This window comes from Oreochromis aureus, linkage group 11 (genome assembly GCF_013358895.1).
Source record: "Oreochromis aureus strain Israel breed Guangdong linkage group 11, ZZ_aureus, whole genome shotgun sequence".
Lineage (NCBI taxonomy): Eukaryota > Metazoa > Chordata > Actinopteri > Cichliformes > Cichlidae > Oreochromis > Oreochromis aureus.
The window spans coordinates 28,293,712-28,321,295 of NC_052952.1; the positions used below are offsets into that span (position 1 = coordinate 28,293,712).

The following is a 27,584-nucleotide window of genomic DNA, read 5'->3' on the forward strand; positions in this document are numbered from 1 at the left end:
TTTTCATTACATTAAGCACAACTTTGAGACTAATGCACTTCAGTGTGAAATTTCTTGTCTGCTGCAGTGGGCTAGTGTCACCCTGGCAACCAAGAAAATAAAACTTTCCAAAGAAAAAAACGCGACTATTGCATTTTTACCCAAACCACGACCTTTTTCCTGAACCCAACCAAGTATCACAAGATTGTACCAAGGTCTTTAACTGCACAAAACTCAACCAGATAGTTTTATTAAGAGGGTGTAAAAAAAACCCCAACTCTTCAAAAGGGGAAATTCTTCACTCTCTGTACCTGGACAAGTCAATAGATATTAAACTTGTGTTCAGTTAAACGAAACTACGTGGGGCAAGTTTGGACAACTTTTGTTCAGAAGCACACATTATTAGAATAAACTGGTTGTTTCATTAATTTTGTGACAAATCCAGTTGGTGTCCACTGCTACTTCATACCCAGGGCCCCCCTTGGAAGTCAATCCGGCCATGCTTCTCAGAACTAAGTTGGACCCTCTGCAGTTGTTTCAGCCTCTTCTGTATCAGTATATTATTATATTATTCCCACAGGAGCATGTCATCAAATGTATTTAAGTAGTCTCTTACTTCGCAGAGTCTGGCAGCATGCCCAGATCACTTCACAATGAGAAACCCCGTCAGTTCCCAGAATAGAAATCCCATTTCTGTGCCAGACTTGAACGAAACTCTCCCTGAGGTCTCCACAGCGCAGAAACCGGGTGTGAGGTCTGTCGAGACAAAAGGGATACTGGTTTGTGACTACCGCTAGCCGTAACACTTTAATTAGTCGGTATCCGCCTTCTCTGTCGTCGCCCTCCTCCGCGTGCTTTCACCTGTTGGTGCCGACAAACCGCTCGCGCTCATCTGTCATTATTTTTCTTTTTGCTGGGAAGGGACTGAATCAAACCAGGTGAAGATAAAACACCAGAAAAATGCGATAAAGTGACCCGTCGGTTTAACACAGGCAGCAGCTGGCGAGGTCAAAGTAACGCTGACAGTACCTGAAAGTGAAACGGCGTTAAAAAAAAAGTTTACTGAAGTGACGCTTCGCTGTTTTTTTTTTTAACTCTCGTGTTTTCCCCTCCGACTTAGTCCTTTGTCACTATGCTATGACTCGTCAGAGGACCCGCATGTCTTGCTGAAGTTGGACCACGTTATCAGGTAAGAACCGTATTTTTGTTTTTGAATCGCTTTTGTTGTTTAGCAGCAAGTCAGCAGACCTCTCCAGCACACCGTTTTTGCTCTTGGCAGAGAGCCTTAAACAGCAAGCTGTGTTTAAACCTGAATCCTGACATTATTGTGCTGTTACCAACTTACCAGCAACCATCTCTAGAGTTTATAGTCTCACTCAGAACCAAAGAGGAATTAATACAGCTTCCTCGTGTCGGATGCATTTACAAAGCAAAACTGTACTGCTGCTTGAAACCTGGGCTGTGATAATAAAATGATAATGTTTCGTAATGTTTCATCCCACGCTTTGACTCATGTCTTATCTGTAAAAATATCCACAGCAATATCTTCTGAGACAAATTTCTCAGAGTTTATATCAATTTCCCCCTTTTGTTTACAACGACCCGGGGATACCTCCCCTTTTATCGTTCCATCAGCACTCAAAGTAAACACTGGGTCGGAGAGCGGGCTGAGGTGGGATTGTGAGGATTTGTTGTCTGGAGACTTCTGCCTTTGGCTTTTACTCCCCTGTCTCAATCACACATGTTTTGTCTGAATGCACATTTGACAAATCTGTGTCTGAGCCCAGTGTCCCGGGTAGTCATTAAAGGATAACTCCTTCTTGCATCACAGTTCCCACAAGTTTACTCAGACCAAAGGAACTGCTGTGAATACAGTTGAACTTGCCTTGATGCCAGGAGCTGAAACACAGTAGCAGATAAATCACAAGGGCCTTGAGAGATTTTCTCACATTATACCTTAATGCCTGCATTTGCTTTATACTTTGACTTTCTAATGTGTGGGTCTTCTTAATGCAACAGTTAGATGGCTGTGTGGCTAAGAGAAAGCGAGCTTTCTGTTTGTGATATACAGTATTTTAGTCCGAGTGTAGCTGTGAACTAGCGACAAAGCTCGATGGGTGTTATTAGTAACGTCTTCTAATACACTGTGTGACAGTGATCACAAAATCGGGATCTTGAAAATGAGGATTCCTGCCATCATGACACGTGGGTTTCAAAATCCAAAATCTGGTATCTTTTTAAAGTCTGGCTAAAAGAAGGGTAACATGACAATCATAATTTCATCAGTTTCTGCAGTAAAGTTTTAGCCTTACAAACACTCTAAAAACTGAGAAGAGTGGAAAATCCACATTCTTTTGGGCACATGATTTTCACTTTCCTTTTGTTTACTCATTGTAAATTACCAAAGCTTAGAACCAACTGATTGCCCAACTAACGGCACTACATTGAAGATGATGCATCAATATATTTTTCAACTTCTTATAATGTACTCTCTCCTTCTGCTGATTTCAACTGTTGCATTTCGGTGAATAGAGCTAGACTTGTTGAAACTATCTTTAAGTGAGAAGAATAATGTTGAACCCTGAATAGTATCCTGATTTAAAATAATTTACCATGTTTCTGCTCAGTTAGGACTCATTACAAGCAGAAAAAAAAAACCCATATAAAAGTTCAGAAAACAAAACAATGTTGCCTAAAATAGCTGAATTTAAGTTCATAATCTTGTCTGTTTATTTCTCATATTAGATAGATTCCTTTATGTTTTTAGAGAGCTTATATTAGATATCTTATATCTCTCAAACACAGTATTTGAAGTACTCACAACAATACTTTGTCATGGTGTTGGCACTGGATTAAAGCATTTAAAATTGTGCCCATACTTGGCTACAGAAACCACTTATCTGTTTGTTCTACTTTGTTTTTTTTCTGATCTTGAAGCCAAGTTCTGGAGAAGAGCCTTGCATTTCATTCTCTAGGATGCCTCCCACAACCTGGAATGTATGAATGACGACTGAAACTGATTTAAAAAAATCTTCAACTTGTCAAGTTCCCATTCCCATCACTAAAAAATATCTAAAACTGACATTAGCTGGTCAGGAACTTTTCCACTGGAATGTGTAAACAACACAGTGGTTCTGCAGTGAAATTTCCAGTAACAGTTGCTTTTCCCAGTTTTCTTTCTCCTCTAGTCAGCCCATTTTTCATAAGTGAAATACATAATTCAGATGCAGAAGTCTATGTTGTTGTTGTTGTTTTAGCTGCATCACCGCTTTTGTTATATTCGTTGCCACCCAGGTGTCAGGCAGGACAGACAGCTCCACACTAACAGCTGGCTGACAGCCAGGACTGCTTTCACCTGCTCTTCCTGCTCAGAAACTTGTATTGCGATGACAGCTTTCTGGTCCTCTGTGCTGAGCCAGCAGAAGTCACATGCAGCAGATCCAGAGATTGCTGCAGAGTCATCCACAGGGTTCACTCTGTTAAACTGCAGTATGCTTTTGGCCCAAATGTCCAGAAATACTTTTTCCTCTGCTTCATGAAGGCTAAATTAGTGTGCATAGCACATTTAAAATGTGCATTGCACACATATAAAGCAGTACCTATTGCACTCTGGCTCAGCACTGTAGCACTAAACAAAAGATTTTCCAACCAAAATTCATTCTTCTAAAATGAGACCATCACTTTAAGTGGTTTTTTTGTTGTTGTTTTTTTTCCTTTGCTGCGAGCCAGAGAGTGTAGCAGGGCCAGTGCCAGGAAGTGGTAAAAAGTGGGACTTCTGTGCTTGCATTTTTGACAATAAAATAGGAAATTTACTTTTGCTCTCTGGAAACCTTCTATGAATAAAATAGTGATGTAATGATGTCAGGCCTGCCATTGAGCAGAACCCTATAAGGTCTGGTGATTTGGACTGTGTGATGGAAGCCACAATCTGTAATTGTGACTAATAAAGAGAATATTTGACTTGTCCTAATAGGTTGCAAGGCTTAATGGCTGGTTTTGGTGTTATTCCTTCAATAGATGAGAGACAGCAACTAACTGAAGAAGCCTTTTATCATCGCCATTGAACATGCACTTCTGATTTGTGTCATGCCAATGTACAGGGCAGTACCATGCAGTTGTATGTATATTTTGGAAAGCCAAACTGATTTCATAAATTACTGATCCTTTAAATGGACAGAATTGATGACGTTTTTGAGCTTAAATTTTAAAGCTGTTGCCGATAAAGAGGAGCTGTTTTTAGTTACTTTACTGGGATATTTGTTTTGTTCTGCTCTAAAAACTTGCATAGCTAGGTGTTTTGATCATACCCAGTTTAGTATATAAAATCCTATAAATTCCCTACAAATGTTGTTTGCCTGAGCAAATATTAACTGCTGGGTCAGCTCCTACCCATTCAAAAGAATCTGGCTTCTCACTTTTTTTTAAACTATGTCTGTAAAATTAGTTTGAAACTGATTGCACTTTTATTGCTCAGACCTGCATTGTTATAATATTACGAATGAACTGAGTGAGTTCACCTCTAAGCCTTCCTCGTGTGGATTAATTTGGCTTTGTAAGCTACCCTGCTCTATACAGGGCACTTTAGCTCACATGCGGCTCATGTGACATGTTTTCTCTATAGCTCTCCTGCATTGAACACACAGTGACAGGCTGTAATCAGCATTCACACCCACACAGGGCATGCCATGGTCAGAGCTCTTTTGTCATGAACAGCTAGTGGAATATTGCTGTTGTCAGTGTTGACTTTATGGTTTTGTGTACACTGTGGTTATCCCCACACTTTTCGTTAGCCACTTACTAATGAGGGGTCCGGATGAGGACAAGGTCATTTTGGAGTGTTATTGGAATGAATTGTAAACCTGTCACAGACAGCTCGGAGTATAGAGTCAAAAGTCTGAAAAAACAAAAGGGTTTTCCTCCACACTGCATACTGTATTCAGTTCCTTAGAGCCATCAACAAGGAATCAAACTGCTATCAGCTCCATGCTCCGTGTTCCTCGTGCAAGTGGTGGGTGCACAGCTTTTGTGCTGTTCCTGGCGAGACCCCATAGGCTAAGGCCTGACAACCACTCTCCTGCAAGCACCCCACCCTTGAACCAGGTCCATGAGGCTCCGGGGTGGGGCACTGATAACCCTATGGCAGGCCGATTAGCGGTTGACCTTGACTATTTCTTCCTAAGGTTGTGTTTTTTTTCGTGAATGCCTCTTAGTCTGGGCACACCTAGGACCAATTTAGGCCTTACTGGGGGGCAAACTGCCCCAGAAAACATAACTCCTGGGATCAAGCAGGTACGCAAACTGCTCCCCCATGATAAGATGGTAATTAATGGATGGAGCTTGATCATTAGGAAAGGGTAAAGTTGCTACTGCTCCATGTCAAAAGGAACTAGTTGAGGTAATTCAAACATCTGACTTGGACGCCTGCTGGGCACATCCTATGTGTGGTGTTTTGGGCATGTGTCTGATTCAGGCAGAAGGCCCTGGAACAGACACAAGATATGGTGGAGAGATTATGTATCGCAGCATGCTTGGAAATGCCTCAGTGTACCCTAGAATGACTTAAAGGAGGTGGCTGGAGAGAGGGAGGTCTTGGCATCTCTGCTTATACACCTGAACCCCAATAAGGAGGAGAGGGAGGGATAGCGTCATTCAGTTTCTTTTCAATTGTTACACTCAGTTTTAACCATAAAGCTCCACTTCATAACAATACTCACTTAGGGCACTTTACATGTGTCATATAAAGATCTTACATTATTATTATGGAGAGAAAATCCAGCAGTGCTACTAAATATGATCCACAGCTGAAACAGAAACATACAAGCCAGTCATTATGTTGCACTCACACATGCACATAGTAGAGGGTCTTACTGACAGACATATCTCTCCCTGTTTTATTAAGCTGTAGGTATTACAGTTCTTAAAGTTTCAGTTTATGTGGGGAATCTGAGCTGTTAATGAAGTGGTACATTTGTGTAAACTGTGTGTATACGTAGTGAACGTGTAACTTCCAAGGGGGATCTTGCTAATCCCTATTTTGGTGGTGGGGTTGGGAGGATCCCTTTTACAGGAAGAAATCTTGGGCAGAACCCTGGGTGGCCTCCAGTCTCGGCTGAATTGAAGAATAAGCAAAACAAAGAATATTCCAGTTTCAGCATTTCAGGAACAGGTTATTTGAATTCAGATATGGTTAGCCTTTGTTTGTTGCACCAGTGGGTCAGAGGCATACATTTTATTCTTAAATTTACATGTCACGGGGAGCGCTGTTGATTTTAACATTATATAATATCAGCGTTGACTCATTTACAGTTTGATTAAAACAGCACTTATGGCATCATCAGGTCACCTTGGCTCAGGATTTCAGACTTAATGAGAAACTCCACAGATTGTTACACAGCAAGGTCTCAGCTCTCTGGGAGTGCTTCTGCATACACGGACAAGTTGTATAAAAGCTTTTCTGGCTCCAGAGGGAGCTGTGCAAAGTCTAATAAATATCTTCAAGTAATGTGCTATGAGTCAACATTGGTTGGGATTGAAGGTGTGCAGGATTGGAAAGGTGTGAGCTCACCAGTTTTCCGTGACCTCCTTATCTCTGCTTAAGTCTTGTAGCTCAAGGCTATGTTAGCTGCTTCCAGCACACAGAAACGCAGACACTACCAAAACTGCTATAAGTTCTTCAAATTCAGACAGTGGTAGCAAATGAAATGTTCCAGAAAAAATCCAATTTGCTGGTTAGTCATTAATCGGGACACAAACCCACATATTTCACTTGGATGAGTGACGAAACGTTTCTCCCACAAAACGCTACGTCCAGATGAACAGATTCAACTTTTGGAGACAAACCCACATACTGACTCACTTCTGTTTGGATTAGCTGGGGTCAAACGAAGTGAGAAGCATCACAGTAAAAGAGCAAGATAAAACTTTTCTGAAGCGAACACACATGCCGTGTGAGATGAAGTGACACGAGCAGCATTTTTCTCATGTCTGCTTGATATGTTGTCGAACAGGCATAACCCCTTTACACTGTTTGTGTTGTGGTGAATCAGATTTTGGTTATAAGTGATCTGTGACTGATAATTGGCACCGATAAACGTTAACGTATTTGCCTTATATGATCAGGTTGACTTCTGAGGTTTATGTTTTTGTTTTTGCTCTGGGGATTCCTTACACAACACGCACACACACACACTCACACATACACACTCACACATACACACGCGATCCCACTTAATCCTGAACTGCATCTCCGGTCGTTCTCCCTCTCTCTGCCATCTTATTCTCCAGAGGCGCTCCCCTCCCCGTAATCAAGTCCAATTATTTTGGGCACAAAACTCTGCTTTGTTCTTTGATCTGCCTTTCGGGCAGAACTTTGCTCCCCTTTTTTTTGCTGTCTCACTCTGTCTTGTTTCATTAGTGTTTCTTTTGCCTTTTTGATTGTTTCATTTATACAAACCACCGTGGTAACATGGAGTCCTGGACTTTACTCCTGTATGTCTTGGCTGTAGCATTGATAGGGTATCTAGCTGGACTTTAGTTAGAGGTCAAACACTTGCACTAATGTTTGTTTGGATTATGATGTAACTCACTGTGACACTCTCCCTGTCCTGTTTTCCCTGAAATTAACAGCTTTCACTGGGCATCAGAAGGTCAGAGAGCGAGGACCCAACTTTTTACACATTAACTTTCTGTGTGTGTGTGTGTGTTACTGTAATTGTCTGAACTGTGATACAAAGCATCCTGTCTTAATTCTTTTTTTAAAATTCAGTGTCAGTGCTCCTTTACAAGGCTTGCATTTTTTCTGTAAAAACTTCAGTATACTCCTATTTAGAGGCCAAACAATTTATGTAGTCCAGTATAATATAGGATACTGATTTCTTTTATGGTGCCTCTAATGTTCAGGGTTTTTTTTACAGATGTTTTTATTCATGAACATTTCATCAATCAGGTCTTACATGAGGTGTTGTGCAAGACTGCATTATGGTGATAGGTGCTTGTAGGTATTCTAGGCTGATACGTATGTTTAAAGCAACAGTTTGGCCAAAATCTAAAACTAATATGTTTTTATTATTATTATTATTATTATTATTATTATTGTTATTATTATTATATTTCTGTTATTTAATACTGAACCATGTAAGAAATTTTTGAAAATAACTTGAGTATGTTAAATTGTTTTAGCTCTTCACAGCACCTAAATGTCAGCCACTGACACCAGCATATTCCGCCTGATTTGATTACAGACCAGTGTCAGCCTTTGGGTGTTTGTAGTACTCTTACCCACCCTTGTCCTGGGGGTACCAGGACACCGTTATCCTGTCCCGACAAATGCTGAATCACTATCTTAATAGATGACTTCATTAGTGAATAAAAAGTTTAATGATTCGATATTGTTACATAAATTTATTAGAAATGTTTGTGTAATCAAGCATATACAGATAATATTACAAAATATTAACTTTCAATCTATGTCAAAGTTTTGTTACTCTGCTTAGTTGTCTGGACCTCCTTTCATTGTGCTGCTGGTTCTTGGTGTTTTTATTTGTTTGTTTTTCTGTTTTCATGTAAAATGTATGTTATTATTATTCTTTTTAATAGCTTCTGTCACATGGGAGCCTGTATATCAGTGTCATACTGTAAACTCTGACTGCATGGGGAAAATTACACACGTCACAGACCATTAATAGTCATCAGTCACATTTCTCCTTTAGGTACCGGAAGTGGTAAAATATCACTCCTGAAACAGAAAGTGCAGTTTCAGTTTATTTTAGGGAAATACCCTGTATACATACCCCATCAAAAGATAACGCTTACATTTATTTGTGTTTCCTCCACAGACCACATTCTTAAAAAGGTAGATGAGTCACAAACAGTGATCTAGTCTTTATTTTAAAGGTGCAAATTCCACTTTTTCACTGTCAAGAAGTAACACGTATGTTGTATGAACATTATTGTAATCTATAGCCACATGTAGGACACATCAGCTTTTTTTCCATCCATTATGTCACTAGAAATGAGATGCGCCACCCCCTTGCTGTTCTCTGTACCTCTCTGTCCATGCCTTTTCATCTCTCCCCAGTGCTTTTTTTTCCCCCTCTCTGGATGTCAGTGTGCCAGTCGTCGTTTGGAAGCTCTCGCTCATATCTTGGCTTAAATTTATCTCTACTTTTGCTCAGCGTGCATTCCCTGCAACCTAATAAGGTCTGCATGGAGGGAAAGGAAGAGGGCACAGAGGGCGAGAGGAGATGGTGGGAAAAGGTTGGACAATAGCAATCAAAAGTATTTTCCCACAAATTTGTTTTGGCCTCTGCACACATGGGTGTTTCTGCTAGTTTTTTTTTGTATGTAGAGAGAGAGGGAAACCACAAAGATGAGGGTGAAAGCACAAAACATAATGAAGAGATTAGGATATTGTAGGCCTTTAGGCTGACATGTTCCTAAGCTCTTTGATGTAGAACATTATATGCTCTGTACATAACAATATTTTCTTCAGTAAATCCACATGAATGTGACAGAGAAGATAATAAAGTACAATATAACAGTACTTCAAAGCCTTTTCTGATCTTTCTCCTTTCATAGACTCTAATCGATGGCCATTGAAGCTACAGCAGAACATACTGTTGTTTATCACGCTTGTGTCTACACACACTGATAGTCCTTCGCTAAGAGAGAGACCCTGAAACCCAACCACAAACCACCACGCACAGAGGATATTAACTCCGCTCTTTCACTTCCACTCTTCAAAGCAAGGTGTTTTCACAGACTGTTTTCTGGAAGCTGGAGGGGACTTCTCTGCTTATGCTGCTTTATTCAACCATCCTATCCCCTCAGCAAATTGTCACCTGATCCCTCACACGCCTTCAGCCATGCAGCAGATTAGATTACTACAATATTCACTAAAGTCAACCAGAAACCCCCCCCAACCCCACGCTCTCCAGCTCTCATTTACTCTCTCCTCTGTTTCAGACTATAGAAATGCCCCAACACAATATGGAAAACTCCAGGAGTCAGTGGCAGCAGGGTGTGCGGCCTCCGTGGATCACCAGAATGACTGAAGGTCAGAGTCCCGCCTCCTCAGGGGCAGAGTCCGATACAGAAAGTAGCTGCGCAGAGAGCGAGAAGGTGAGGGAGAGGAAGCTGCCTATGGTGGTGATGTAGTCGTTTGTTAGACCTTTTAATCCTGGTTAAAACAATGATTCATCATTCCTGGTCTGAGCCCTTCCCAGCCTAACAGCTTGCATGTGGTCACTCTGTCTGCTCATTCTTTTTCCTGCTTTCTGTCAGACCTCCATTAAAAAGTTGGAGGTGGGTTCACTGAGGGTCCTGCCATCACCCTCCATGCTCCAACAGCGAATCACAGAGATCGACCAGCAGAAGGAAGAGCTAAACATTGAGGTGAGCATGTCACATGATCTGGACAAAAACATTATTTTACCATGCAAAAAACTGCCAGATGAAGTCGCTAAGGAGCTGATAGGGTTAACATGTTCCAGTCATTTGATTGAGAAAATTGACTTGGAATTATCAGATCAATTGCGAAACTTGTAAAAGTGGTTTTGATGTTTCTGCTGATGCATGCACATTGAAATTGCAACGCCGTTTCTAAACTCCAATACAGTCACGATAAAGGAATGCACAACTCTGACTTGCATAAGTTCAGGTCAGTATGATTCACCTCGGTCGCGTCTTCTACCCTCTTAGCTGCAGCTGGAGATTGCTTTGCTACAAGGAGAGCTGCAGACAGAGAAGGACCGGCTGCACAAACACACGCAGAAGCTGAAGGATCTACAGCAGGAGGCCGAGCAAAGAGAGAAGCACAAACACACAGACAGACAAAAGGTAAAAGATACATGTGATATTATCTAATACAGTTTTAGTATTTTTTTTTCTTTTTCATTGCTTAAAAATTTACAGATGTTCTGGGTTTTTTTAACCCCTAACCCCCAATGCCACACCTGCACTTCGAGTCTCTTAGTGTAGGGCTTCCACCCCCTGAAGAAACTGGCATGTGGGCTCAGTAATGTGCAACTAAAGTCAACACAAGATCATGTCAGTGATAAGTCGGCTCCCATGCATTGACTGTCAGATGTCAAACACTGTGAGATGTTTTCAAGATAAATATATCCAGCCCTCATTGTAAACAAAGGTTAATAGACCTGTTGCTCTTGTTTCTTTTCAGGGAGAGTTTTTGTTTTGCATTCAGTTTTTTCCTTGCTCTTTTCTAACTGTCTGTAAATGCAGGAACGAGAGAGTCTGGAAGAGGAGCGACGCAGGGTGGAGGAGCTGAAGAGGAGGTGCAAAGAGAAAGAGAAGCTGATCCCTAGTCAGCCAGAAAGTCAGCGAGAACAGCTAATGCTGCAGCTGCAGAAGGCGAGTAGGACATTTTCAGCATGGGTGGAGGATGACAGTTACAGTTACTCATTTGGGTGATCCACAGTGTTCTTTTTCTTTTTTCTTCAATCAAAACATCTGCAAAACCAACAGAGCCAGCATCATTATCGTTTCATCTTCAATGATGATTCTTCAAAATATGTTAAACACAAACACAAAACTGACCAGCAGGCTTTAGCCAGATAAGATTCCTTGAAGTTGTGGTAATCAAACGTCTGTTTCCTACTTTAGGGTGTGGGTTGTAAATCATTTTTAAAAACTGCATGCTCAAGATTTCCAGTACCACCCAAAAACACATCTGAGTCTTGAGCAATTTTCTGTTTTAAATATCTAATCCTGCCTTTTTTTTTTAATTGAGAGAGATACAGAAACATCCTAATGATTGTGTCTCGATGGCAGCTATCTAGATAAAACATAACTGCAGCTAATGCTTGGTGTGCTGTTTTGATATATCACAGTGTGTCAGATACAAGGTGCGTTGACAGCGCTGAGTCTTGCACATAATATTGTCTTGAATACACAGTGAGTGATTGTTCAGTACCTGTTCAACCTGAAGTGCTAATGTTTACCCACACCTAAACAAAACACAGGATGTGTGTTTTTCCTGTGAATGTAACAGAACGAGATGAGAAACCTTTTAGTTTAAATCGCATTGTTTAATGACAGGTTTAGTGTTGTCCGGTAGCCGGTTCCTTTCTGTGGTAACTTGTCAGATTTATTTGGAAAGGGCTTCTAGAAAACAGGTTTTTCGCAAGTTGCTTCACAGACAAAAAGCTGCATGCATGCACACAAACAGGACTTAAGTACGTATTGCACAGCAGCAAGAGAGCAGGCATTCCAGTTATGAGGCTGTTGAGTGTTTCAATAGGCAGTGAAGCATTGAATTTTGTGCTTGTACTGGAAGCGTGCCTCCGGTTGCCAAACCTTGAGAATAATGAAGCTCTTAGGTTCAGTTAACTTTTGTCCACATAAGTACGTACTCAAATCTTTTGATTGTGCGCTAAAGAGTCACAACAAGATGTTTGAGAAGTATCGTGAGATAATGATAATAAAGAAATACAAATAATCTGGAGATTATAAGTAAGCTAATTTGGCTTTTATGAGTAGCAGCATTGTGCCAGCAATTGTCAGTTTGATATTACTGGCTGTGTAATAAAAGGTGTTAAACTACTTCTCAAAGGAAGTGTAGCATTGTCGATTGGTTTCTCTCTATTAACCTCTTTAGTCTTGTAAAGTGACGATGGAACGAGGCTTGCCAAAGTTAAAAATATCTCTGTAAAAGAATGAATCAGCCTTTTAAGATCAAAATCAATACTCATACAGTATATCTGCACTAAAAAAATCCAGTAAAGAGTTCACTCTTATTTATGTTATTATTATTATCATAATCTTGATTGGTGTATTAAATCAGGGTGCTAACAGTGCTAACATCTGGATGTGTGCCTGTGTGTGGAGGGTTATTGTTTTAAGCATATAAGTAGAAAAACCAGTGGCTGGACTGCATAAAACAGAACCATGGAATGTTTCCATCAATCAACCAGTCAATTTATTCAATAGTTATTGCTGTACTAGAGTGCTAAAGGCATTGTTTTGTATCTCCCCTCCATCCATTCACTTTTGATTGTTCCCACATAAATTTCTTGGGGGTGTTACATTCAGAAACCTTCTCTTAGGCTCCAGAACAAGACACATTTTAGCAAGCAGTTCACAATAAAAAGGTCAAAGATGATTGTAACCTCATAAAACACATTTATTTACACAATATTTTTTTGTCTTCATTTCAGGAGAAGGAGGCGATGGAGGCATCAGTTCGGGCCTTTGAGGATTGGGAGTTTAATTTTCTGGAGCGAGAGACTGGCATTGTTGAAGAGGATGAGAGCAAATCCAAGGAGGGAGAGAGTGAAGGAGAACTTGAAAAGGAAATCTCATGCCAGAAGCTTTTGGTCAACGTTGCACAGGTAAACAGCGCGTCTTTGAGAGAGTTTTTGAGACGGTTACACAGCTGCTCCTTGAAGTGTTATCAGGGAGTCACGTGCTTTGTTTCAGTGTTTACTCTCACATAAATTCCACTTCAGTGCAGACATGTGGTGTCATACTTGTGCATACAATAAGTGGATGAAATGATAGGAACAAGCAAAACTTGAATATAAACCAATACAACAGTTTTGCAAAAGATCTATAGAATTAGGTCACATTTTTCTTTGATCACAGTCTGGACAGTCTTCATGCTTCTTTTAGAGACACATAAAGATTGTTTTTTTTTTTTTTTCTAAAATTTGTTGCACCATGCTCCCAGCTTTTGCTGAAATCTGTTTTCCTCTTTTTGAGAGTTAAAATGAGGTGAAGACCGACCAGAAAGTGAACGGAAGAACCACAAATTTGTGCTCCTCCTACAATAATCACAGAGTTGTTGGCATCAAACAACAAAGTGATAAATCTGACTCGTATAGCATTTCGGGGCTGTTGCACATTAAAAAGTGAAATTAATCAATCACCACATTAGATGGCTTGTTCTGCTGTACACATAACCTCTCTTTGCAGTTACAGTTCATGCTTCTTTTTTCGGATTTAAGGCTTGCTCTCCTTCTTTTGGCACAAGCTTGAACTCTTTACCTCAAAATGTCACCCTGATTATGTCACACAGCGCTATGCAAGAAGCTTAATCAGGCCACCACGAGTGAAAACTTATAGAGCAAAACACATGGAAAGCCAAAGTGGAGAGACGATTAGGAGAGTCTGGAAAGATTAAACAAGATGAGGCGATATGGAAGAAGAAGGGTTGCACAATTGTGACTGAAAGATAATATTGTCGACTAAAAATGCTTGAAAGCATGCTTATCTGTGAGGGTATTTTTTAAGAGATTAGCTATCCTGCCCTTGAGCAACATTAAAACAACAAAACTCTGCAGATCAGGATTCCCATAGCAGTTTCAAAAGATCTGTAACATGTTGCCACTTGTATTTAAATTCAATTGTTCAACTGACAGGTTGGGCGTGTGTACTCTGATTTATGGACTATTTTAATTTCTAATTCAGTAACTGAACTTTGGAAACCAGCAGTCTGGACTTCACCTTACATTCCTAGTGCAATTTGTTTCTGTGTTGTCAGGTCATTTTTCTATCATGGTTGGGTGCTGCTTATTCTGAGCTACCTGTTCACATGTTCAAACCCCAGTAATGATCTCATGCTGATGTTTAGCAGCCAGTATGTGTTTAGTAATATAACCTGATGATGACACTGACTGAAAACTCATCCTGACTTGTTATCGTGCTTGACGATTAGGCTATCTTATGCCTCATTTAGAAGTCTGTACTCTGAATAGTCTCACTCTCTCACAGATTATGTCTAATATTTTTTTATAAAAGGGAAGAAACGCACCAATTGCACAGAATGACACAAAAACAACATCGCTGACAATCTAAGTCAGAGGATCACCAAAGAGGGATTAATGCTCTTGGGAAAATTTGTGTTTGCATGTCAGTAATTGTTGAGATATTTCAAAGTGAACCAACCAAACATGACATGTATTAAACCCCTTCTTTTGTCTTTAACACATGCTAGGATAGCTAAAGGAGTGCCAAACTTAAAGTCTTAATAGTTTTGTTACTTAAAAGCAATGGTCAAACCCTCATGTGAAGGGTCAGTAAAGCCTTTTGTGAACTCAAATGTATGTTATTATGATAAGTTCCTCTTATAATTTTTGTATACCGGTAGTCTCAACTTACATTTTCATGCTGGCTGTTCCAAAAAGCTGTTCTTCCTCCAACATTTACAATTCCATAAACATAGATGATGAAAATAATGTTCAGTTGTTTCTCAATTAGCTTCAGAATGTAGGAGGAGGAGCGCAGCCCCGGAGATGAAGGCTGGGATTGTGTGAGAGGGATGCTAGTTGACTCAGCTGCACTGTGGCCTCACTGCACATGACATCTCTCACTCTCTTTTACTGTGACACACTTGCTGACCTAAAGTGGTGATTTTATATCAGCCCTATATTCATTTGAGTTGCTCCTCCAATCCTGCTCTCCTATGTCAGTCTTGTGCCTCTCATTAACTTGCAAAATGGCCATTTGATTTGCATCGCATCTCGGCTGAAGAGATCGACTCAGCTTGGTGACCTGTATTTATTCACAGCGACATATGCACGGTCACATCGGGGGATATTTACTCAATATTACATCACAGCATAATGAAAAGATTAAGTAAACTCAGGCCAGCTACATGAATCAGCAACAGCACGTGACATTATCTCGGAGGACCGGAAGCCATATGCCAGCTCGCACTGATGGGAATGATTGTCTGAATTTTCAGGAGCAGGTCCACCGGTTAGAGAGACAGCTGCGGGACATGGAAAAGGAGAAAGAGAGAGAGATGAATGCCTTGAGGAAAGAGAAGAGGGAGCTCATACACACTCAAATGGTATGTGGGATTTGTCAAACTGTAGGTTTTACTAACCTTTGGTCTTTATTTAACTGGTGTAGTTTCTATTGTGATGTGATTTATTAGTTCTGTTACTTTTCTGTTCTGCCGATCTGTTTATTTCTTTTTTGTCTTATCTGTTCTTGATGTTTCATATGTTGGAAGCAGTATTTGATTATTTGGTTAAGAAACAGCAGGAAGCTAGCTCCTCCTAATGATGGTGGCTGTATTTGAGTTTTTTACATTTGACATCATCATGCCTTTAATTCTCAGTGGCATAGATTCAACAAGGTGCTTGAAACACCCCATATAGAGATGGCATCATCATATAGCTACAGCACATTTCACACTATTACACTACCAGCAGCCGGAGCCACTGATACAATGCATGATGGATCCATGCTTTCATGTTATTTACACCAAATTTTGATCCCACCGTCCCACAATCTGAGCAGAAATCGAGACCCATCAGGCCAGCAACAGTTTTCTGATCTTCTGTTTTTCTTCTGGTGAGGCTGTGAGAACTGTAGTCTTAGTTTACTGTTCTGAGATGACAGGAGTGGCACCTAGAGGACCTAACAGTGTAAAGGGTAAATTTACAATAATAATTCTGAATTTTTAGACTTCTGAACTCAGTCCTTGTGCAGTTTACTTCATGGTTTATTATGTACTTTAGTGTTATAGCAGTGTAGTGTCCTTGATTAAGAAATCTAATAATGAGTGTTTGTCATACAAAGTATAATAAATGAGGTAAACCAGGAAGTGAGTTCAGATATGAGTTAAATGTTTTTTTTAAGCAGCACTGAATCTGTCTGCAGATTTCAGTTTATAGTGTTCATAGTGACAAACCTGCAGAGAGCTATCACATGACCCTACAGATCCCCTCATTGCTTTAATATCTTTTAACTGCTGCAAATGAACAGGTTATTCATTATAACGTACTTGTTTACATAAGGCCAATACGCATTATCTGTCTGAAAAGGTCTAAAAATAGCTTTAAAACCTGTTTGAGGAGGTGGAAGGTGTAACCCCCGAGCAGGTGTCCCACTACTACCCTGAATTTGTATAGCATTTGTATAGGTTACCACATTGGCATTCACATGCGACTGGTCTACTAGATTTGTATGGATGGTGGGCCAACTGCCAAACCTCCCAGACTTGTTAAAAGGTAGAAATTCAAACCCACATCTACTCCTGACAGTTTCTACAAATTCATCTTAACAGTTGGGCTTCCACCGCTCACAGACAAAGACTACACTTTTCAGGCAGTTTTTGGTTCACTTGCACTATTCTCATCAGCCCCATTTCAAGCCCCAGCAGGCACTAAATAAAGCCTAGGTAAACTGTGGATTAACTCCTTAGAAACAAGCAGCAGAGAAAGTTGGTGGCTAGTTAGTGATTGAAGTAGAGTATTTCGCAGATTAAAGAAAACAACCATTAACACCATGAGGCGAAAAAGACAAAAACAAAGTTACACGAAAGTCAATATTATTTGTGATGTAGAGAGAAGATTGACTCCAGATAAATGCTGCTGTTGCAGTAGCATAAACCTTTATATTTAGTTAGGTATTAAAAGCCAGAAACAAATTAACTCTATTACTGGTTAGAGTTCCTTAAGTGCATAAATATGTTTTTATTCAATCTGAGCTTAACTTAACAAAGAGCAACAGAGTTGCACTGCTAGCAAAACTAAACTGAATCCATATCACTTGTGGTGAGTAGTGAAGGATTTCAGAAAGTCTAACATGTGTCCATGATCTGTTTCTTTCTTTTTAGTTCAGATTCATAAAACATCTATCCAGCTTTGAGTATAGTCCACACCGTCGTGTGTTATGTGTTTTCATTATTAATACTTTCTGCCCCAGAGTGTGTGATTTACTCAGTGACTCATTAAACTATGCTGTGGCTTTATCACACAGTCAGTGGCTTGCATTTAATCTGAGTTATGATTGCACCAGTAAAAAAAAAAAAAAAAAAAGAGCAGGAGACGAGATCCGGATGAGTAAAAGGGAAAATGAGACAAACAGAGGGAGGAAGCGAGAGTGAGCGGGAGGGGAGAGAGAAAGGGAGAGAGCAAGAAGGAGGGAGGGAAAGGGGTAGAGGGGGAGGAGTAAGCAACGTGAGGGAGGGTGCTGCAGTTGTGAATGTGTGGATGTCTGAGAGGGAGAGAAGGCAAGCTGGGAGAAGTTTCACATCCTTGCAGCGAGTGGTAAGTAGAATGACTGCACTCGAGTTGATTTGCGTGGCTGAAGGGCTTTAAAATAGCGTCCGTCATGAAACTGGATTAATGTGAAGTTCATCAGCTGTTGTAAATAAAAGAGGGGACTGAAAAAGGGGGGGCAGAAGGGAGTGGCAGTACAGAGGAGGAGAGAGGGAGAAGGCAATGTCAGACAACATGACCAAGTGTGTATGACTTTAATATGACTGCATGCAGGATGTGGTTTGCTTGTCACAGATGTGTTGGGAATTTTAGTGCTCTGTGCTGTTTGTGTCTTTGTATATTTGTATATTTATTTGTGAAAACAGTTGGATCGTATTGTGTCAAGAAAGCATTTGAATATTTACCAAATCCCTGAGAAAACAACACTCATGTATGTGCAGCAGATGTTTAACAGCCACACTTCTGCTGCCAGCATGTGCTGAGTAGTGAAAGAGACGGACAAGGGTTAAACAGTGGACCGCATGTAGTGACTGAATTGCTCATGTGTTTGTGAGTCAAGCAGGGAGAGGGAGGGTTAGAGGGGAAGATAGTGGAGCTGTGATAATTTTTTAACTCATTACAATCCCTCCTGGAAGTTTTAATTCTCAGGCAGACGTGGTATGTAGAGATTTTTTTTTTTTTCTTTAATCTATATGTTTTGCTTTACGGTTACAGTTGGTGAAAATGAACAGATAGTATTTGTGCCCTGTAGTCAGTGTTGATCACAGATGCTTTACTGAAGTTTGGGATTTAAACCTGGCTTTCAAACAGGTTCGCAAAGACAAGACGCCGCTCACCGACTGGACTGACATCACCAGCTCAGCTCCCTGCATGATGTCACTTTCTCCTCTGACGGTTCACAAGCCTCCTCAGGTATGCAGCTTGTCACAGAGGTTTCAGCACAAGTTTAAATTAGGCTGCAGATATCATTTTCAGTCATTACAGTCAACTTTGTTTGACTAAAAAAAACCCAGTGTTTTTTTGTTTCTCCAACAGTTAACCTCATCATTTGGTCTGATGTTGACATTTGTGCTTTAATTCAATTACTGATTTCCAAAACATGTGCTGATAGCTAACAGAAAGATCTGAGATGACAGTGTCTGTGTTTTGAATGTACTTTAAGTACACTGTCTTTTTATTTTTTAGGATCCAAGCAAAGAAGGTGTCAGTCTGCCCAGGAGACGAAGCTCCCATCGCAATAACAGACTGAACGACAGGCCGGTGTCAGCACAGGGTGAGTCCACTTTTTCTATCTTGCTTTGTCCTCCTGATTGCTCAGGCTGAGATGTTTGTGATATATAACAATAAACATGTTCTCTCTGCACCCTTGTGCTCATTTTGTCTGGTCTGTTTGCTCAGTCCCCTCCCTTTTAGTCAAATCAAAGGCGTGTCAGTAGAGTTGGCAGGTCGTTATTACATTGGTTTTGCCTGTGCGGGCCAGATGAGCCTGAGAATCACCCATATACTTAAGCCTAAAATCTCCCCAGTAGTATCTGTTTTTCACATGCCCATCTATCTGTCATTAAATAGTAGCCGGATCTTCAGGGTCATGTCACATCTTGTCAGGAGTTTGCTCTTCTTCTTAATCCTCTAAGTCTCTTCCTGAAAATCATAACTGACTCTTCTTGTATGTAAAATATAAAATGAGTGAGTTAACATTTTGATACCACATGACGGATTTCTCTCACGCCGAATCTTATAAAAAGCTATTTGTGCTGACTGATGCATGTTGTTCTCACATGTCTCTTTTTATTTCCTTCCACTTTCAGTGCTGGTAAGGATGCATCCTGACAGCCAGACCCCAGAGGCTTTCACATCCCCTGTCCTTTCCCATAGACTGAGCAATGGGCACGGCAGTGGGCACGGCAGTGGGCACGGCAGTGGGCACGGCAATGGGCACGGCAATGGGCACGGCAGTGGGCACGGCAGTGGGCACAGACCTGGGACCAGCAATGGTGGTGGAGTCCTAACTCCATGTAATAGTACAACAAGCTCTCGTGCTGCCAGGTCAGTGTCTTCACTTTTTAAAAAGCAAATTGGGCTCTTTAATGCATTTTTAAAAGTTCATGTACTAGGTAATTATATTTACATGCAACCAGAATGGATTTTAATTGCTTTTATTTGGGCCCACTGAATGGAGAAATGTAGCATGTGAAGGTTTTTGTGCCATAATTCACATTTTTAATATAAAAAAAATATATATATATAATTTGACACTATTAATTAGTGGGTCCTGGTTTGTGGTCATCGAGTATATTTCCAGACACACAAGGCACTATAACCACTTGGCATCAGGTTGCTCCATGACCACAGTTTCTGTTTGTTATGTCTTTACTATAGCAGATAAAACCATTTTTGATAAATTAGGATACTTTCAAACACATTGTGGCAGCAAAGTGCAACAAGAAACCCTCTTAATCAGGCCAAAATTGCATGAACTCACAATATAAACCATGTTGGGTGTAAAATCAAAGTGGGAGCAACCACATTTTGCTAGTAACCATTTTCCCACGGCTGTTGTTTTGTTTTCTATCCATATTAGATTCAGTAATTGGTTGAGGAGTTTTATTATAAATGCATTATAAATTTTTCCAGTTGGAATAATGGTCAGAGGATGGATTGCAGATTGGGCCAAAATGACCAGATTGTTTTATGTTTTTGGCCTACTAACAAACGACGTCAGCAAGTCTGTGTGGACTTTGTGAACTTGCACATAACAGCAGCAACAGTTGCAGGCGTACTGTGTTGTGTTACTGGGAGTAAACGGGGTGTAGCGCTGTCTGTTAACGATAAAACATTTGCAAATGAACATGGGGCTTGCGCAGCAGCATAAGATAAGGTTAGGTGTCTGTTGAGATGATTGCACTGGTGTTACAAGTCTGTTCATTGAATAGTATTGGACATACTGCATGATGGGCTTCAGGAGTACTTCATGATGTAGCACATGTCATGATTTGGCCTTTTGCATTGTCACATCCTGTTAAACACTAACTCAATCTTTGCTGATGATAAGCTTAAGTCTGATTAATTATGCTTCATATTTCCATTTAATTCTACCGATAACTTTGCAAAGAAAAGCGTCTGGACTTCTTTAAGTTGCTTGATGTGATTAGAGGATCACCAGGGGGTCCTTTGTCCCTCTTTGGGGGGATACTCCCACTGGGTTTAAATCTGGGACTCTCGGCCATTTGACCTTAGAACTGAAGAAGCTTCTCGGATGAGAGGTGAAACGTCTTCAAGCAACTTAAAGAAGTCCAGACGCTTTTCTTTGCAAATTCCTTTGACTACGATGACCTGGATGACTGAGAACCTTCACAGACACCTACCGATAACTTGTTAAACAAATGCAGCTAATTGGATTATTTTCTAAAGAATAATGATTTTTAAAAAAAATTTAAACTAACTGTATAAGGCTTTTGCACTCAATTATATTATTCCTTTTTTCTCACAGTCCATGCCTTTTGGATCTCATTGAGATTGAGAAGAAACTGAGGGAAGCCAAAGCAGAGAGAGAGAGGCTGCTCAGAGAGCGGGTGAGTCACCTGCTGTGGGAAACACTCGCTGACACCTCTAATCATCAGCGACACACTGAATTAGATACGCCTGTCTGATTACTGACGCCCACTCAGCTCCAGGAAAGTAGACAGCAGATGTTTGGACTTTTGTAATGCATGTTTGTAGCACTGGCAGTTGAGAGACTAAAAAATGTGCAGCCATATGACTAAGAGTTTCAGAGAATTTCAAAAAAGGAATGGAAGGATTTAGAGTGTAACACTGATTTCAGTTTCCTTTATGCTTTTGGATGCATACCTCCAGCGGGTTAAACCAGTATCGCTTCCGTCTTACTGTGTTACCTTGGAAATGGTTTGGGTAATAATTTGTTTTGATGTGTGTGTGAACTCAGGAAGAGCAGCGACGATTGCTATTGGAGGAGAGAAGACAAAGAGAGCTTAACTCTTCCAGAACAGAACCACCAGAACCAGAGACCCCACAAAGACCAGAGCCAGAACCTGAAGAGCAACAAAGGGTCATCTCTTCCCCAACCTCCTCTGAGGTATGAATGAAATTCAAACTTTAAGTCAGTGAAAAAATATTTTATTGTTTTTATAAAATGATCCAACCTAATGCAACAGACATGCATATGTACTCCTTTTAATCCATGGATTCTCGATGTTCTTGTCAAGACATGATGCCGACGTTACCCACAATACAATGAGTTTCCAGGAAACTGTAACGCGGGATTGTTAGATTAGTTTTGAGCACTGTTGCCTCACAGCAAGAGGTTAGAATCCACCAACGGGCTGGGGCCTTTCTGTGTGGACTTTGCATGTTCTCCCTGTGTTTGCGTGTGTTTTCTCCGGGTACCCTGACTCCTTCCCAAAGTCCAGAGACATGCAGTTAATGGGGGTAGGTTAACAGGTGATTCTAAATTGCCCATAGGTGTGAATGTGAGTGCGAATGGTTGTCTGTCCTCTGTGTTAGCCCGGTGTACATCAGTCAAAGTATACCCTGCCTGTCGCCATATGAAAGCTGGGATAGGCTCCAGCTCCCCTGTGATCCTGATAAGGAGAAGCAGAAAAGAATGGATAAATCTTCTTCACCAGTTCAAATTTTTTTCCCAGAATGTTTCTTTGGCTGTACCAAAAGACAATGCAATCTTTGACGGTTATGTCACCGGTTTTCTTGTTATTCTGTTTCATTTTTCAGATTTTATAACTAACCTATTTCCAGCATCCTATACATTTACATTTTTAACTACTCATTCTTGGGGTTTTGGGGACCCAAAACAAGTGTAACCATTATAAACACCAATAGGAACTGGTCAGTTTACCATGGTAAATTGACTTTTTTTTTTTTTTTTCAAGCATCTTTAAAGTCCATTTGTCTTCCAGCAGCGTAGCCTGCCCCTCTTCCTCTCTCCAAACTTTGACCTGAGGGCCCATGTGGAGTCTCTGGGTCATGGAGTGACTGGCTGCACGGAACTGCGGCTGACGTCACGACGCTGTGCGGGCTTCCTGACCAAACGAGGGGGGAGGGTCAAAACCTGGAAGAAGAGATGGTTCCTGTTTGACATGGACCACAAACGACTAGCCTACTATACAGGTTAGACTGGTTGGAGGGGTGTGCTCACTGGCTCTGTGTTTGCCTCTTTGTTTGAATGAACCATTCTCTGTCACGCTAGGAGGTTGTCAGACTTATTATAAGATTACATCACATCAAAGTTTTATTCTAAACATTTTTTAAAATTTATAATTTTTTAAAAACTTTTTATTGTGGTTTGTAGAAAGAACAAGGGATTTTTTTTTTTTTTATTAACCATGACCTAAATATTCAATATTAATGTTCTAAAGTTCCTTTCTTGCCTCTCCCTTTGCTGCAGACTGTGATGAAAGGAAGCTAAAGGGAGTCATTTATTTCCAAGCAATAGAGGAAGTTTACTACGACCATCTACGAACAGGCACCTCTGTGAGTTCTCACATTTTACACAGCTGGGCTTTAAATAAATCTGTGAAGTTTTTCATGTGTTCCTGAGCACGGACTTTGGATCAGAAGGATAACAGTTTGTAAATGTAGCTTAAACTGCACTGGACTCGTATTGGAGAGGTTCTAAAGTATCTCTTGATGTGTAATCCAGTCATAAATCCCCAAAACTCTTTCAAAAATTATTTCTAGAATCTCTTTACAGAATGTTTTCCAGGACCAATATTTATAGTCATTATTAAATATATTACAATAGCGCAGACAGAAAGTCCAATAAATATTTTCTTTCTCCTGAAACGTACAGTTAACACAAACACACAACTCAAGCAGAATTAAGATGACTATCACAGATATACATTTGTGTTTGAATGCGAATTTGTTTTGCTACCTTAAATTTCCAAATAGTTTTGTTTATATGATATGACATGATACATGTACCATCATATTTGAATAGACTAGAAATCAAAGGTAGGTTGCTGGTAACAGTGCTGCTTACTAAAACTTTTATTTGGTGCTCACTGGCGTCTTCTAAGAAAGTAATAGTGTCAACCCTCTTACAGGGGCCTAAATGAGGAAAAGAAAATCCTCAGGGAAATAGTTTGTGGTCGGAACATCCTGTTCTTTTCATAGTTGTGTGAAACAGGTGATTATCAGTCTGCACAACAAATAGAGGCAACATTAATGCTGCAAGACAGAAATTAGAAAGATGGTTAAAAAATACAAACATTATTATAACATTAATCTCTTATTACCAGACATTTTGTTCTGCTGGGCAGCAGGTTCTACTCGGATATATACAGTGAAAAGTTTGGACACACCTTCTCATTTAATGGTTTTTCTTAATTTTTACTACCTGCTACATTGTAGATACATACTGAAGAACCAAATATATGAAGCACGATAAATGGAATTATGTAGCAAAGAAAAAAATGATAAATAACTCTAAATGTGTCTTATATTTTAGATTCTTGATAGTAGCCACTCTTTGCTTTGTTGACAGCGCTGCAAACCCTTGACCTTCTCTCACTGAGCTTCATGATCACCTGAAATGGTTTTCAGTTCACAGGTGTGCCTTGTCGGGGTTCATTTGTGGAATTTCTTGCCCTTCTTAATGGGGTTGAGACCATTAGTTGTGTTGTGCAGTAGTCAGGTTGGTACACAGCTGACAGCCAACTGTTAGAATCTTATTATGGCGAGAACCAATCAGCTAAGTAAGCCAGTTTCCATTCAGTCTGGAAAACTGCTCAAACTGAATGTACTGAATGTCCCCAAGTGCAGTCGCAAAAAACATCAAGCACTACGATGAAACTGGCTCGCATGAGGGCCGTCGCAGGAAAGGAAGACCACGAGTCACCTGTGCTGCTGAGGATAAATTCACCCAAGTCACCAGCCTCAGAAAACACAAGTTAACAGCACCTCAGATTAGACCCCAGATAAATGCCACACAGAGTTCCAGTAGCAGACACATCTCTACATCAAGTGTTCAGAGGAGACTGCGCGAATCAGGCCTTTATGGTCAAATATCTGCTAAGCAAAAAGCAGAAGAGATTTGTTTGGACCAAGAAACACAAGGAATGGAGATTAGACCAGTGGAAATCTGTGCTTTGGTCTGATGAGTCCAAATTTGAGATCTTAGGTTCCACCCGCTGTGTCTTTGTTCAACGCAGAAAAGATGAACGGATGGTCTCTACATGCATGATTCCGACCGTGAACATGGAGGTCACCTGACCTAAACCCAGTCGAGATGCTTTGGGATGAGATGGACAGAGTGAAGGCAAAAGGGCCAACAAGTGCTCGGCATCTCTGGGAACTCCTTCAAGACTTTTGGAAAACCATTTCAGGTGACGACCTCATGAAGCTCATTGAGAGAAAGCCCAACGTCTGCAAAGCAGTAATCGAAGCAAAGAGTGGCTATTGTAAAGAATATAGAACATAAAACACTTTTTTGCTTACTACATAATTGTGTTCATTCATAATTTTGATGCCTTCAGTGAGAATCTACAATGTAAATAGTCACGAAAATAAAGTAAAAACATTAAATGAGAAGGTGTCCACATTTTTTGACTGGTATATCTTAAACAAACAAACAAACAAACAAAAAAAAATCACCACTGAGCTGAAAAAGCTGCTTCTTCATCAGCTGATGATGGTATCATTGTCTGTGCCTTCCTTTCAGTCACCACGGCCCAGTCTGACGTTCTGTGTGAAGACATATGACCGTCTGTTCTTTCTGGTGGCTTCCAGTGCAGTGTCCATGCGGATCTGGATGGATGTTATTGTCACAGCAACAGACGAGCATAGTCGTTATTAACTTTTTGAAGTTAAAATCCTTGCTTCTGAGCAGGCAGCGCAGGGGGGGTTGTGTTTCCCTCTCTGCTGTCTAAGGGCCGATCTTGTTGAAGATCCACCTCAGGAGCTCATTCGGTACCTGGACTCATGAATATGTGAATGAAGTGCATGAGATACAGATGTGGTTAAACAGAGTCGTGGAAACTGTTACTGACAGAGTGATTGATGGGGACAGAGGTTCACCAGCTGCAAACCACAAGTAGCTTCACTGAGCAGCGTGCACAATGGGTGTCTGTTACTGGGAGGTGTTATGTTGAGCTTTACCTCCCCCTGCTGGTCACAATCCAGCATTACAAGACTGATGTACACTACGCAATAATACACTAACAGGTGGTGAACTTAATAACAGCTCCTGTGCAATACTATGCATTCCACTGTAACAGTCCAAAAATAAGTGTACTTAAATTAGACTGTCAGAGGCACGTTGAGGTTAAACACTGTGACTGTTTTGTGCTGTAATTTGTGTTGGATTGCTTTATATTGTCAGATGTTACCATTAAAATGTCCAAATTTTTTTCTGTTTTTATTGAAGAGACATTGTAAATTACATTTTTAAAATTATTTATTATTCAGAAATTTTTATGGGTTTGATTTTCAAGTAAATGAAGACATACACCGTTATGCACTATTAAAAGTTTATTCATAAAATAAATCAAGTTTTCTCTGCTTTTATTCATAGTAAATTTTTATTTGAGATATTTGCAATAATAAATAATTCTGCTGAATGATTGTGGAAGTTACAGATATCATTCAGTTTGCCATCTTCTTCTTTCGGCTGCTCCCTTTAATGGCTGCCACAGCAGATCATGGCATCCTCCTCTGTTACTCCAACCCTCTGCATTATCCTCCTTCACTACATCAACAACATCCTTCGTCTGATATTGACTATCACTTCTCTGTAAGGTTGAAATGTCTAAGCTATCTCTACCTTTGTCCCTATACTGCTCAACCTGAGTTTTCACTCTAGTTTTTAGTCATATCCATTCTGGTCACTCCCAGTGAAAATCTTGGCATTTTCAATTCTGCCACCTCCAGCTCAGCCTGCTGTTTTTTCATCCGTGTCACCGTCTCCAAACCACACAGTAGGTCTTGCTATCAACTTGTAAACCTTCCCTTTGACTCATTACCTGACACTGAACTCCACCTACTTCACCTCTCTTCTTCACCTCTCCTTTGCATTGTCAGTTACTTTGGATGGTTGACCCCAGATACTTAAAACTCATTCACCGTCACTACCTAGTGTAGTAGTAAGACTTCACACCTCTGGAGTGGGAATCGCAAGTTCGGTATCCAGTAAGGGTCCTGGCTAGACCCCCCATGCTAAAAACCAGCCATGAGTGGTGCAGCTACGTCTGCAGCCTGTCCGTAGTTCAGGACACAAGCATTTCACTGCATGTTCACTATATGTTGTACTGTGTATGTAACAAACAAAAATTGTGTTGTTGTACCTCTGCGCGTTACATGTTGAGCTTTCCACGTGTCTCCCTTGCCCACACACTTCTTGCTCCTGCTGAATTTTGTAGTTACTGCAGTTTTGTATATCACCCTTGCTCTTGAAAAGTATCACCTCTGTACGTCTCCATTCCTCAGACATGCTCTCACTTTCCAAGATTGTGTTAAAGAGTCTGGTTAAAAAGTCCAATGTCTTCTCTCCTAGACAGCTGCATATGTATCATGTGGCCTGTCTGCCTTTCCACTCTTCATCCTCTTCATAACTGATTTGAGGTTATGAACATCCTTTTCATAACCTCATTTCCTCCCTAGTAG

The 27,584-nt window shown here is 40.5% G+C and overlaps 1 protein-coding gene across 6 annotated transcripts; it reads left to right on the forward strand.

Annotated features, from left to right (window-relative positions):
- Positions 1-732: 732 nt before the first annotated feature.
- Positions 733-26,330, forward strand: phldb3 (pleckstrin homology-like domain, family B, member 3). 6 transcript variants are annotated; one of them, XM_031745910.2, is made up of 17 exons: positions 733-917; positions 1,100-1,168; positions 9,153-9,234; positions 9,943-10,098; positions 10,261-10,371; positions 10,678-10,815; positions 11,218-11,346; positions 13,152-13,325; positions 15,680-15,787; positions 18,759-18,860; positions 19,134-19,221; positions 19,757-19,994; positions 21,439-21,520; positions 21,892-22,041; positions 22,880-23,090; positions 23,368-23,453; positions 25,645-26,330. In XM_031745910.2, exons 3-17 carry the CDS (start codon positions 9,184-9,186, stop codon positions 25,777-25,779), a joined length of 1,959 nt encoding a protein of 652 aa, XP_031601770.2. In that variant the 5' UTR covers positions 733-917; positions 1,100-1,168; positions 9,153-9,183; the 3' UTR covers positions 25,780-26,330. The 6 variants fall into 6 exon arrangements, with proteins under 6 accessions (XP_031601770.2, XP_031601768.2, XP_031601771.2 ...); XM_031745908.2 differs by having other exon boundaries at positions 733-1,168; positions 22,883-23,090; XM_031745911.2 differs by lacking the exon at positions 9,153-9,234 and adding an exon at positions 9,556-9,726 and having other exon boundaries at positions 733-1,168.
- Positions 26,331-27,584: the final 1,254 nt, after the last annotated feature.